The 13,779-nt window shown below is 30.3% G+C and overlaps 1 protein-coding gene across 2 annotated transcripts in view; it reads left to right on the forward strand.

The window, feature by feature from the left end:
• Positions 1–12,742: 12,742 nt before the first annotated feature.
• LOC105133343 (probable LRR receptor-like serine/threonine-protein kinase At3g47570) overlaps positions 12,743–13,779 on the forward strand; it is a 3,864-nt gene continuing 2,827 nt past the window's right edge. Inside the window, exons 1-2 of one of the 2 annotated variants that reach the window (XM_011037298.1) lie at positions 13,476–13,551; positions 13,658–13,776. In XM_011037298.1, the coding sequence (XP_011035600.1) occupies positions 13,731–13,776 (46 nt within the window). In that variant the 5' untranslated portion in view covers positions 13,476–13,551; positions 13,658–13,730. Of the gene's footprint in view, positions 13,777–13,779 lie in introns of both variants that reach the window. The other variant, XM_011037297.1, reaches the window with a different exon arrangement.

The raw sequence follows: 13,779 nt of genomic DNA on the forward strand, positions 1-13,779 counted from the left end.
AATATTTACCATAAATTAAAGGTATCTTATATTATTAGATATATTATTATAAAACATGCTTTAGTTAAGGAGTTATTGATACTTCAAGTACAAAATGATGATATAAAACCTTGATAAAAATATACTTTTAAGTATCAATCAGTTATATCCTTTAATTTTGATCTTTCATTTCTTGATTTTTTTCTTGATTAGTTACGACCATATATATTAAAAAAATTAGGATTCTTGCATCCTCTTGAATTATTGAGCACAAAATCATAAGGTAGTGTTCTTGTTGAATTCTTAATCTTGTCACAATATATACATAAAAAGAGTGTGTTTTTGATTTTTTTTCTTGATTGCCGAATTGGTATAAAAAAAGGCTTGATCTTTAAAATTTTGATTGTTGCTGTAAAAAAAAAGAAAAGAAAATCAACATTCTGGAATTTAACCGAGAGCTAGGGGAAGAAAATTGATCATTGAGAATTTGTGTTGCTCTTTATCTTTTTTTTTTTTAGGTTATATCATTGTTTGATTTAATTTTTAGTTTGGATGGGAAATCTTTTTAGTACTATTACTTCCATTTAGTTTATTTTGCATCTTCGAATCATTATATTATTCACACAAATTTGCATTGCTACTCATGAATTTGTCATCGTAGTTTTGTTGTGTTAGTTTTGTAAATTTCTTGCTTTTTTAGTCTATATCAAATTTATAAATTCACTATATAATTGATTGCTTTTCTGAATTGTTGCTAAGTGATTTTAAGAACTTAAAAAAAGATAATATGAGTTGAAAAAGACGTAGGGATCATGTTGGAGTGAAACCTATAAATTTATGTAAGATACAAGTGTGTGAGGTGTTATTTTCACTGTTAATGATTTTTTGTACAAACTTTTTTTAAAATAATGTCTTCTAACAGTGTGCCACAAAAGAAAGGTGAAATCCCAGAAGATGAGCTTTTGAGAATACAATAATAGATGAAATTTATGTTTGGTGAGTTGATTACTAGGATTGAAAAATTAGAGACTAGGTTTGATAAAGGACGTGGTAAAAAAGGTATAAAAGTTAGGAAAGAGGAGAGTGTTGCTGTAGATGAAGTCGAGAATGATCTTAATCGTGGTAGTGGATTATATGCACAGGGGAGAGAAGTATGAGAATTGGCTAAGGAGGGGACATATTCGACCACTTATAAGTTTTGAGTATAGAGGGGATTTTGATGATTTAGGTGTGTAGACCAAAATTTGGGTAGTATTAAGTTAAAAATCCTAACCTTTAACAGATCCAGAAGCTTGCTTGGATTGGAAAAAAAAGATGAGATGATTTTTGACATCTATAGGTACTCTAAAGAAAAGAAATTTAGGTTAGCTATAGTTGAGTTCACTGATTATACCATGGTTTGGTGGGAGAGATTGGTGGTAAAAAGAAGAAGGAATATAGAAAGACCAATTAGCATGCGGGAGGAGTTGAAGACAATAATAAGGATAAGATTTGTTCCTAAACACTATTACAAGGAATTGTTTAATCATTTACAAATGATTACACAGAGTAATAAGAGTATGGAGAAGTACCATAAATAATTAAAGGTGGCTATGATTAAAGCTAATATTAATAAAGATGAGGAAGTTACTATGTCTAGGTTTTTAAATGGCTTGAATAAAGACATAACTAATGTTATGAAGTTGCAAACTTATGTTGAATTAAAAGAGTTAGTGCATTTGGCCATTATGGTTGAAGGAAAATTGAAAAGGAAAGGTAATACATGATTTGAAGCTTATTCGGGGTCTTCTTGGGGTTGAAAGTTGAATTATAGGAGAGAGAGTAGTGCGCCATCAAAGCCCTTGGTGACTTCTAAAGTTGTTGAACCTACCTCTATAAAGAATCGGCTAATGATAAAAAACTTAAGGGAGAAGTCCAACTGAAACATAATCGTGATATAAAATATTTCAAGTGTCAGAGATTAAGACACTATGTATCAAAGTGTGCAAATCATCAAGTTATGATTCTAAGGGATGATAGAGAGATTGTGTCCACTAGTGAGGATTCTAATTGTGATGACATGTAATTAGTACTTAAAAGTGCATTTTTATCATGGTTTTATATCATCATTTTGCACTTGAAGTATCAATAACTCCTTAACTAAAGCATGTTTATAATAATATATCTAATAATATAAGATACCTTTAATTTATGGTAAATGTTCATTTTAAATGCAGGTCTATCACATAAATGAAAGGATTGATTGATGACTTTAAGAACTTAAATTGCAAGGGCAAAGAGATGACCAAAATTAGAAAAGAGATGTCGGTGCAATCCAAACCGGAATACTGTTTGGTAATTGGGTCATATCTGGAGCTATAGATCTCAGATTTGGGTCTATTTTATATGGATGAAAAGGTAAGACATAGGCCTATAACTTTCATATGGAGCCCAAGATCTAAAAAGGTCATTTTCAAGTCCAATTGTAGCAACAACAAAGAAGCCCGAATCTGTCCTCTAGCCCGAGCACTATTTAGTATTTTAGCCATATCTGGAGTTCTAGAAGTCCAAATGAGCTGAATGTTTTACACAAGAAAGCTGAGACGATTTTCTAGAACTTTCATGTTTTCAAGTGGCTCCAATTTTAACATTATCAATGACGTTTTGGGCAGAGAAGAGAAGATAAGGATTGTCATCAAGTCAAGAGTTGGCCACCCACTCATCAATTAGTCATCAAATCAATAGTTCCCAATTTTGGCCTATAAAAGGAGGCATTTGCCATGTATTTAGGCATCTTGGTTTCCAGATCAAGATCATGCTTTTCCTTTCTCTGTATTTTTTGTAATGTTTATGTTTTGCTTTCATTAATATCAAGTTTATGCCTTTCAATTCCTTTCCTTTGCTTTGTTAACTCTTATCTTATTTATGTTCTTATTTTGTTTATTTATTTTTCTTTCTTTCATTATGTCTAGCTAAGTTTATTATGTCAAGGTGAAAAGATTACACTAATGGTGTAAGAATAAGTATAGTGTAAACTTAATATGGACTTTAATGTTTGATACTATGGTATTTTGTTTTTTATAACGTGATCACTCTATAATACTTTGCTTGTTAAATGACTAATCTTGATTGATGTTGTACAACACTTGGTACAACAAATGCTTGGCACTTACATAGTTCATACTGTATGGTATAACCGACACCTGAGCTAGGCATGGAACTTGATTTGTTGTTAGCATAAGTTATAATCATGAATGCCTGACGAGATTTACAAGTACTAGCATTAATCGAATAAGATGACTAATGTAATCATGTTAACAATCTATAATCTGATTGGAACCTCCTTTGTGTGTGGTTTCCAATTGAATAATAAGAGTTTATACTATACTTGTTTGACATACCATTAGTGGAACCTCTAACCTTGACATTTGTTATTATCATTGTTTAATCCTTACATTAATATTTCATCTCAAAATTCTCATCATCTTCTTCTTCTTCTCTTTCTTTATTATTATTATTATTGTTGTTATTATTATAACTATTATTAATATTATTATTATTATTGTTGTTGTTGTTGTTGTTGTTGTTGTCGTTGTTATTGTTATTGTTATTATTGTTGTTATTGCTATTATTGTTGTTTATAATTGTTGTTTATAATTTGTACAATTAATCTCCCTATGATTCGACCTCGGTCTTGCCGGGTTATTTATTACTTTGACACTCCTACACTTGGGAGAAGACATCAATCTTTTAGTCATGTCAACATGCCACCACTAGAAGATGCTAATGATTTATAATATGCTGTTGGTGATAAAGTTTTAGTGATTAGAAGGTCATTTAGTGATCAGACTAAAGAGAATGATGTGAAACAATAAAAGGAGAACATCTTTCATACTAGATGCCTAATTAACGATAAGGTATTCAATATGATAATTGATAGTAGTAGTTATACTAATGTTGCTAGTGTTATTTTGGTTAGAAAGTTGAGATTGAATACCATAAAGCATGAGAGGCCTTAACAACTTGTTTATTTTAATTAGTTTAGGTTAATTTTAGCTTGGATTAATTATTATTTAAATTGGGTTTATATGTGACCCATTAGTAAAAATAATTTTTTTGGCTTGGGGTATAAATACTCTTGAAAATAATTTTTAGCACACTTTTTTTGGTTAATAATATTCTAATTTTTGCCAATGTTTGGTTGTCAATCTTGTTTCTTGATAGAACTTTCAACTCTTCAAAGAATTTACAAATCTTTAGGCATTGTGATTATGTTGGTTTATAGTCTTGTTGCCTTAGAATAGGTCTTCTATTGTGATAAGCTTATCCTATTTTTAACAAACTTGGATTAGTTATCACGAATCTTTAGGCATTGTGATAACTCACAGATGCAAGAAGACCTATTTTTTAGTTAAAAAACCAAATTAGCTATTAAATAGCCTTTTATTAAAAAAAGAGAAGAAGAAGGAAATAACAACCCATAACTTTACAGTCCTAGAATTGTGGTGCATAATTAATTGCAAAACAAAGAATTACTTGTCCTTTAATACTAGAGATTATTATCCGTTATTTCAAACCACTAAAATCCTAAAAACAGTGAAACCCGAACCTTATCAATCTAGGAAATTCTAACAACTTGAACATTCTTTTTTAAATTATATATCAACATTCAATTTATCTCTGGATATTCATATACACCAATAAAACCATGCATCTTCACAAACACCTTGAGCTTTAGTGGCTTTGTCAAAATATCTGTAATTTGTTCCCGAGTAGAACATTATACCAATTCAACAACTTCATCTTTAATGAGATTTTGAAAAAAATGAAAACACACATAAATATGTTTGATACAACCATGCATGACTGGATTCTTTAACAATTTAATATATGAGATGTTATCATAATAAACCATTATTGGTTTGTTTTGACAATGATTAAGCTGCTCCAAAATCCTTCTTAGCCATACAGCTTGAAAAACACTAGATGTAGTAACAATGAACTCTGCTTTAGTAGTTAAAAGAGTGATTACTAGTTGTTTCTTGAAAGACCAAGACATTGCACTTGAATTTAGAGTAAAAACATAACCAGATGTGCTCTTCTTATCATTCTGATCACTAACAAGTTCCTTAGTTCCTCCTTTCTTGTAGAATAATCCAAAGCTGATTGTATCTTTCAAATACTTTAACACTTTTTTCGCTGTTTATAAATGAGTCTTAGTGGGTCATTCTATGTATATGCTAATTAAACCTACTACAAACATCAAATCGGGATGAGTGGCAGTCAAGTACATAAGGCTTCTCACGATTTTTTTATAAAGTATCCCACCGATCCTTACTCTATTTTCATCCCTAGTAAGTTTAAAGCCAGGAACCATTGGATTGCACTATTCCATATAAAATTTCTCGTAAACCTCCTACAATATACTTCCGTTAACTGATGAATATGATATCCATCATTTGCAAAACTTCAATTCCAAGAAAATATGTTATCTTACTAAGATCAATCATGTCAAATTCAACCATCATGGATTTCTTAAAGTGTTCAAACATAATCTCATCATTACTAATAAATTTAAGGTTATTAATATAAAGACACAATAAAAAAGTTGCCTCCCTCTCCTATTTTTATTAATAGGGTGTGTTCATAAGGGCACTTCTCAAAGCCTTCTTGAACAAAATAGGTCTTTATTTGACTATACAAAGCTCGAGAAGCTTATTTGAGTCCACACAAAGCCTTCTTTAGTCAATATACCTTAGATTTTTGTCACTTGTGTTCATAATCTAGTGGTTGATCCATAAACACTTTTTCATCTATCTCTCAATGCAAAAATGTAGACTTGACGTCTAATTGATAGATCATCTAGCTTTTCTAAACTAAAAATAAGATTACTATGTGAATGGTATCCAAATGAGCTTCTAATACAAACACCTTGGTATAGTCCACTCTATACTGTTGACTGTACCCTTTTACAATAAGTCGAGCCTTGTGTTTGTCCACTTTCCTATATTCATTGAGTTTCATTTTAAAAACCCATTTTACTTCAATTGTCTTCAGTCTAAATGGCAACATAATGAGTTTTTATGTTTAATTCTTTATATAACTTTGATTTTAACATCCATGACTTGTCTCTATTTGCTACTCTTTACTCCATCCTTGTATGTCAAAGGATCATAGCTAAAGAATAATGCTAGATAAGCCATATCGATATTTTCTTTATTAAAGAGACCCTGTTCACTTACATAGTCTTGTATATATCTTGGTGGTCTTCAAAATCATCCTCTGCCATCAATTGAAGAAACTCATCCTTTGCTATCATTTAAAGACTCTCCCTTTTTGAGTGAAACACTTTGAACAAACCCTATGTTTTTAAGTTCATTTGCAGGAGTAATGTTTGCTTTAGTTTCCTTTCCAAGGCTTTCATTTGTACCTGCATCTTTATCTTCCTTCCATTCCAACTCAACTAAGATAGTTTCTTTGTGATTAGCATCCTAGTTCCACCTTTGGTCTTCTTAAAAAATACATCTTGACTCATAATTATTTTTTGAGAGATAGGATCAAATAATTTGTAGGCTTTGGATTTTTTCATTTACCTTAAGTAATATGCATTTCAGAATTTTAGCATCAAGCTTTACTATATTACTATCATGTACATAAACATGAGAAATGCATCCAAAAATCTTAAAGTGACTTACTAAAGGTTTGAATCCACTTCAGGCCTCTTCTGGTATTTTGCTTTTCACAATAAGTGTCGGCTTCTGTTCAAGATATGCACTGTCTAATTTACTATTCAGGCAAAAACTTCTTTAAGATTTGCTTCTTTGACAACATGTTGCGCACCATATTCATAATAGTGTGATTTTTTCTCTTTGTAACCCTGTTCTGTTGAGGTGTATATGCAGCTGATAATTGCCTTTGGATATCATTCTCATCACAGAGGTGCATGAAATTTTGTGATGTAAATTCTCCTCTATGATCAATTCGAAGACTCTTTATGAATGCACCGTTTTTTTTTCCCAACTTTAGTTTTATGAGATTTAAAGATAACAATTGCTTCTGATTTTTCAACCAATAAATAATCCTAAGTTTTTTTTTTGTTATAGTCATTAATAAAGGTAATGAGATACCTTTTTTGCTATTTTGATTGGGTTTATTGGCCCATATATATCTACATGAACTAGTTAAAAAACTCTAGATGCTCTTTATGTACTTTTCTTTGGAAATGGAACACGGTGTTGTTTTCTTATTAAGCAATCTTCGCAAATCTTTAGAGGATCCTTTAACTGAGGCAATCCATCCATCATATTCTTTTGTTGGATCACCTTAAGACCATTCCAATTGAGATGACCATAATGACAATGCCAAAGTTGAGTTTGATTTGTGGTCATAAAAGAGAAACAACCTTTTTTTTTTTTTTATGGACAACAACCAAGCACAACGAATATTTTGTTACATTCCATCTTAGTTTCCATGTTTAAGCCCTTTTTAGAATGATAAATTTTGCATTTTTTATGATGCATGAGCACTGCAAGACCTTTTTCTTGCAATTGACCAATGCTTAGTAAATTGTTCTTCAACTCTAGCACAAAGAAAACATCAATGAACTTGTATGATCCCATTTATCTCCATTCAAATATTGTCTTTTCCTTGTACAATGAGACTTGTATTATTGCCCAACTTCACTTTTTATCTAAAATTGTTATCAAATTATGAGAATAACTCTCTTTTCCCACATATATGATTACTATACCCAGAATTAAGAAACAACAAGTGATCTTTTCAAGTCTCGTTGCCATCCATATATGCTATTAATAATATTTTTTCAATGGTTTTAACAAAGTTGACCCTTATATTTCTTGCTTTTTCTGGAACATTTCTATTGAAAATGACCCAACTTATGTAAGTTATAACACTTTTGGGTAGTTTTATCAAACCTAAATTTGCCCCTACCCAGATAAGAACCTCTATCACCACTTATTCTTCTTAATTGAGGTTCGTAAATGATCTGAAGGGCTTGTTCATCTAGAATGTGATGGTTGATCCATTTTTTATGACCAGTAGACTATTTTGAAGCTTATCTATGGATAAAGTATCAAAATCAATTGATTTCTTGATCGAGCATACAATATAGCTGTACGTTGGAGTCATGGATCTCAAGATTTTCTTGATGATTACCACATCCTCTATTCTTTCATTGTGAATTCTCATCTTATTGGTTGTGGTAAGAATTCTTCCAAAGTAGTCATTTACTGATTCCCCAGCTTTTATGTGCAACACTTTAAACTCCTTATAAAGAGCCTGGAGTTAAGCATGTTTAACTCGTGTTGTCCCTTGGTACTTCTACTTCAAAGAGTCCCAAACATCTTTTGCTGTGTCCTTTTTCAATATTGTCTCAAAAATAGATTGATTAATGGCTTGGAACAAATAATTCTTAGCATTCAGGTCCTTTAACTTTTGATCCTTAATCACCTTTTTCTATTCCTACGTGAGATCTATATCTTTCGCTGCTATAAAGATCTAGTTTCCACCAAACTCCAACACTCCTTGGAATATAGAAAATTCTCCATAAGTATACTCCAATGATCGTAGTGTCCATCGAACCATGGGATAATAGGCTACATAAAGTTGCTCTCACTTATCATGTTAGTATTTCACACTTGATGTCTGTGGTGTTGGTCAGGTTTCGTGATAGTGCTCTAATACTAAATGTTAGAACCAAGTATAATTGACAAAGAACTTTACAAAAACAAAAGCATTATAACTTATAAATGTAGGAAGAACTCTTTTTTAGTTAAAGAAATAACTTGGCTATTAAATAGCCTTTCATCAAAACAGAAAAGGAAATAACAACCTATAACTTTATAGTCCTAAAATCATGATATATAACTAATTGCAAAATAGAGAATTACTTGTCCCTTTAAGACTAGGGATTTTTATGTGTGACTTTAAACCACTAAAATTCTAAAAACAATGAAACTCGAACCTTAACAATCTAAGAGATCCCAACAACTTTAACAAAGAGCTAGTAGTAAAAATGAGGCTAAAACAAGGGCTTATTTTATTAATTAACCTCCAAGCATTGTGTTTTTTAAGGAATAATCTGTACTAAATGCAATTATTTCCGCATTGCTTTTAAAGTGTTCTTTGTTAAATTTTGTAGTTATAAGTTGTAGATATAATTCATTTGCCTTAAGTGTTGATGTGATGATTTTAAGACAATCACTACCTCTAAAAAGATAAAAATAAATCCCAATGATTAACATTATAATTTGTTGTTACTTCGCTTCGATGGTTTGGTTTTTAAAAATCAATATTTATAAGAAAAATAAACTTATATTATTTGTTTACTAAAAATAGACTTTAACATAAAGATTAGGAAAAATATCAGTCATCTAGCCTTAAAAAAAAAATTAATTTCATGCTCTCTAGTGCTAATAGTGCTATTCTAGTATTATTTCTTTAGCTTAATCAATTTCTTATTCTTATTAGCTCAAATGAGAATAAATAGCAAACCAAATTCTTTGTGTTCCTCTTTGTAAAAACTTTTAGAAATAAAAGAGTTTATTGATGTGTTTCTCTCTCTCTCTCTCTCTCTCTCTCATAATAGTCTTTATACACACACACACACACAAAATTTTGATAGCTAAACACACAAACACACCTTTTAAAAAAACATAACTCTATTTAAATAGATATAACTCAATTTTTTTTTTAGATTAACGTGGGTGTCCGGGCCAGCTTGCGCGCACCACGACTAGATATAACTCAATTTTAACTAGAGTTTTAATTAAAATAGCTCAACTCTTAATTTAAGAGTTTTAATAAACACAACTCTTAATTTAAGAAATTTAACAAACATAACTTTCCATTCATCAGACATAACTTTTTGTTCATCTTAACAATCATCTACGCAAATTAAAATTGTTTGGCCAAAATAAAATATAAACTAGACATATGAAATAGTGTAACAATAGAAAGTCTGTACATCGCGTAAGGTAGTTTTTGGTCCTGAACCTGCTCTAATGAAAAATTATTAAATTTACTCGGCTAATTAATGAACATCACATCTTAAACTGTTCAACCTTTCATGCAAACCCTAATAATAAAAATCACACAGTTTCTTTTTAAAAAATTTTAGTTCTTAAGATTATATTTGTTTTGGTCCAAAACATATCATGGTTTCAAAGAGTACTCTAAATAATTTAACATTTTAAATTTTTATAGAAGTGATCTCTTTTCACACTTATACAAGTAATTCTTATCAAGAATATCCTCTAATACCCCCCACTTGATTCACCATAAACAATTAGAAATATGTCAAGTTTAAAACTATTTTCTACAAGAAATTAAAAGAATAATTTATGATGATCATCCTAATATTTTGAATCTAGTATAATCTAATTACAAAAAAATAATTTTATTTTATTCAAATTAAAAATTATCATGAAGAGTTATAGTTTTTAACTCAAGAAAATCTTTTATATTAAATTTATAATAAAAAATAAATTTATAATAATAATTAAATGTGAAAATTATATATAAAAAATAATTTTAATGTTTTATAATTGATAAAAAATTGTTCGTATATATATAAAAAATTGTATTATTGATGTAGTTTTTCATTTGAAAAAGAGTTTGAAACATGTAAATAAAAATTATGAAAAACCTCTAAAATATGTTTTTCAAACTGAAAACAAATTTGAAAAATTTTAAAACCAGTTTTTCAATTTTATAAGTGTAGAAATATTGCATTGCAACATAAAGTTCTATTTTTACTTGTTTCCACTCAAGTTTTTAAAACAATTAGAATATTATTTTATTTCTAAATAGTGCATTAATATTGTGTCTATAATAATACAAAATAATAATAACAACGATAATAAATTATAATTAATATGCACTTATATAAGATAATATCTTAATAAATTATTTTATTAATTCTATTTCGATTATACATAAAACACATAATTAAAACAAAATCTCAAAATAAGTGATTTCGTTTTATAGTAGTATAGCTAACTAAATCCATTAATTACATTATTAATTAAATATACCTGTTTTCTACTCACAAGTACGACAGCAATCACACTACAAACTCATTATAATATGAGTTAAACATATATTAAATTGTTAAATATAAAAATTCAAAAAATATAATATTTGAGTCTAGCCATATTATGATTCTAAAAGCTCTAAAGAATCTAATTTGATTTTTTTTTCATTGTTAAGGTGAAATTACATATGTATATCAAATAATGTTTGACCACTTTACTATTTTTATATATTTGTATATAAAATCCCTAGACTTTGTTGCTTTTTTGTATATAATTATTTTTATTTTGAACACATGGTTACAATTTTATATCCTTTCATTTTGCAGTACCCGAAAAATATTTTATTGCAATTGTATTTGCATGATCTTAGCCCTGGGAAACATGATTTTGTATTGTAACTTCCAAGAAAATAAAAACCTTTTGTTTAGAAAGATATTTATGATAGTTTCTTTTTGAAAACAAATCAATAAATCTTCCATATGCGATTTTAAACATTTTTGAATATCCTCGATTTGCATAAAAAAAATGTATAATATAGCTGAAGTTAACTTTTAGTTTTTACAATAAATTTTTTTTAATCAAGTTCATGGTATAAAACATATAAATCTTAAAAACTAGTTTAATTGGTTAGGTTTTGAATTTACTTTTCAATAATTATTTTTTCAAGTGTTTTTAAAATTATTAAAAATTTATATATTTATAAAATTAGTTAAAATACATGTAATTTCATCCAAACAACTCCATTCATTAAAAAACAAAAATACATGTAACATACCTTAAAAAATAATATTATAAATAAACTTCCATGTGCAGTAGCAAAAGATATGAAGTTGAAAGATATCTGATCTCTCTTCACATGTTGTCATTCATTTCATCTAGAGAACATAAAGGGTAAGAGAATAAAAAACACCCCGCACAAGCTCGGCCGCCCTCACCACCATAACTATCTACGCGTGGAATAATGCTCCACCACTTTTGGGTGGAGTTTTTTGGTGGAAAAACATTAGCTTCTCCACCTATCCCTTTCTATGACAGTCGTGGAGGTCACCATCATGAAGTTTCGGGCTGGTGTTGGAGCTGTCATTCCATGGAGGGTCTGATCAGCGAGAAAGAATGACTTCCATGTGAATACAAAAACAGTTTCTTGAAGGGGTGGGGAGAGAGAGATGGAAATAGGCTGAAGATGTTAGAGTCTTTTTCTCTCTTCCCTTCATGTTTCCTTTTTATCTGTTTAATTTGTTTTCGTTTCAGCTCCTCATTCTTCTTTTCTTTGACAATTTAACCACCATTCTTTCCTATTTTTATTTGATACACCATCCAATTAATAAGTCAAATTTATTTGATACATTATAATATTTTTTATGAGGTGTGGAAAAGTATATTTTAGTCTTCATTTTTTATCCTTGTATTTTGAGAACTTAGCTTTTCATATATAAATTTATTTTATTTTATAATTCAGTCCATGGAACTTTAAAGAGGAAATGCATGAACATTTTAATTCTTAAGAGATGTGAACCCTGATATGTAAAGAGGAAAATTCATGTTAATCAATGGCAAAGCCCCTTGATTTGTCTTGCCGTAGTACAATTTTACTCTTTTTTTTTTTTTTTCCAGCAAGAAAAAAGACATAAAGATGACTATTAATAGTACAAGCACCTTCGCACAGTCAAGTCAATGGCCCCATGCAGTCGTAGATTGTATTAGTTTCCACTTTGATTTCACACCACCAGTGTCTATTCTCTTTTCCAAGCAGATGTTATCGCTAAGCTAGCTTTTGCGCGTGAAGACTAAAATTCTTCTCTTCAATACTGTTGAAACTGTACCATCAACACTGCTTACTTCTGTTTTTCTTTCATTTTTTCTACTTTCTGAAGATGACTGTTAATAATACAAGCATCTTCTCGCAGTGAAGTCAATGGCCCCTGTATGCATTCGTAGATTCGTGGTGGCTTCCACTTAGATTTGACAGCACTGTCTCTTCACTGTATACTGAACTAGCGGTCCTCCAAGATTCCAATCCTCTAACTACAAAATGGAGGATCTTGGCTTCTTATTGACTTGCTTCAGCTCATCCTGGCTTCATCAGGCACAAACACCTAAAAAAATCAGAAAAGAAAAATGCTTTCAGGGCTACTGAACTCATTTCTTTGGTTCTTGGGCATTCTTTTGTTCATCAACTACATAGAAGCCACCACTGTAACTGCCACTTTTGGCTTCACAAATGAGACAGACCAGCAAGCTTTGCTTGCCATTAAGGATCTTATATCAGAGGATCCTTTCAATAGTTTAAGCTCATGGAACAACTCACTGCAGTTTTGCAGTTGGCAAGGAGTATCATGCGGTCGCAGACATCGAAGAGTGACTTCCCTGAATCTGTCTTCACTTGAACTGGCAGGTTCACTATCTCCCCATATTGGGAATCTTACATTCCTCAGGGTGATTGATCTCAGTAGAAACAGATTCCATCATGTTTTTCCACCAGAAGTTGGTCAATTTTTTCGATTGAGATATCTTTCTCTGGCAAATAACTCCTTCCAAGGTGAACTTCCTTCCACCTTGAGTATTTGTTCAAACCTCATATTCCTGAATCTATATGGAAACAATTTTAGAGGGAAAATTCCTAGTGCACTTGGCTCTTTGTCTAGGCTCCGCAGGTTGGGCCTCGCCAGCAATCATTTCACAGGCGCAATCCCACCTTCACTTGGGAACCTTTCCAGTATGGAGCGTGCAAGTCTAGCATTGAACAATCTGAAAGGAATCATTCCTG

Source organism: Populus euphratica, unplaced genomic scaffold, assembly GCF_000495115.2.
Source record: "Populus euphratica unplaced genomic scaffold, PopEup_1.0 scaffold114.1, whole genome shotgun sequence".
NCBI lineage: Eukaryota > Viridiplantae > Streptophyta > Magnoliopsida > Malpighiales > Salicaceae > Populus > Populus euphratica.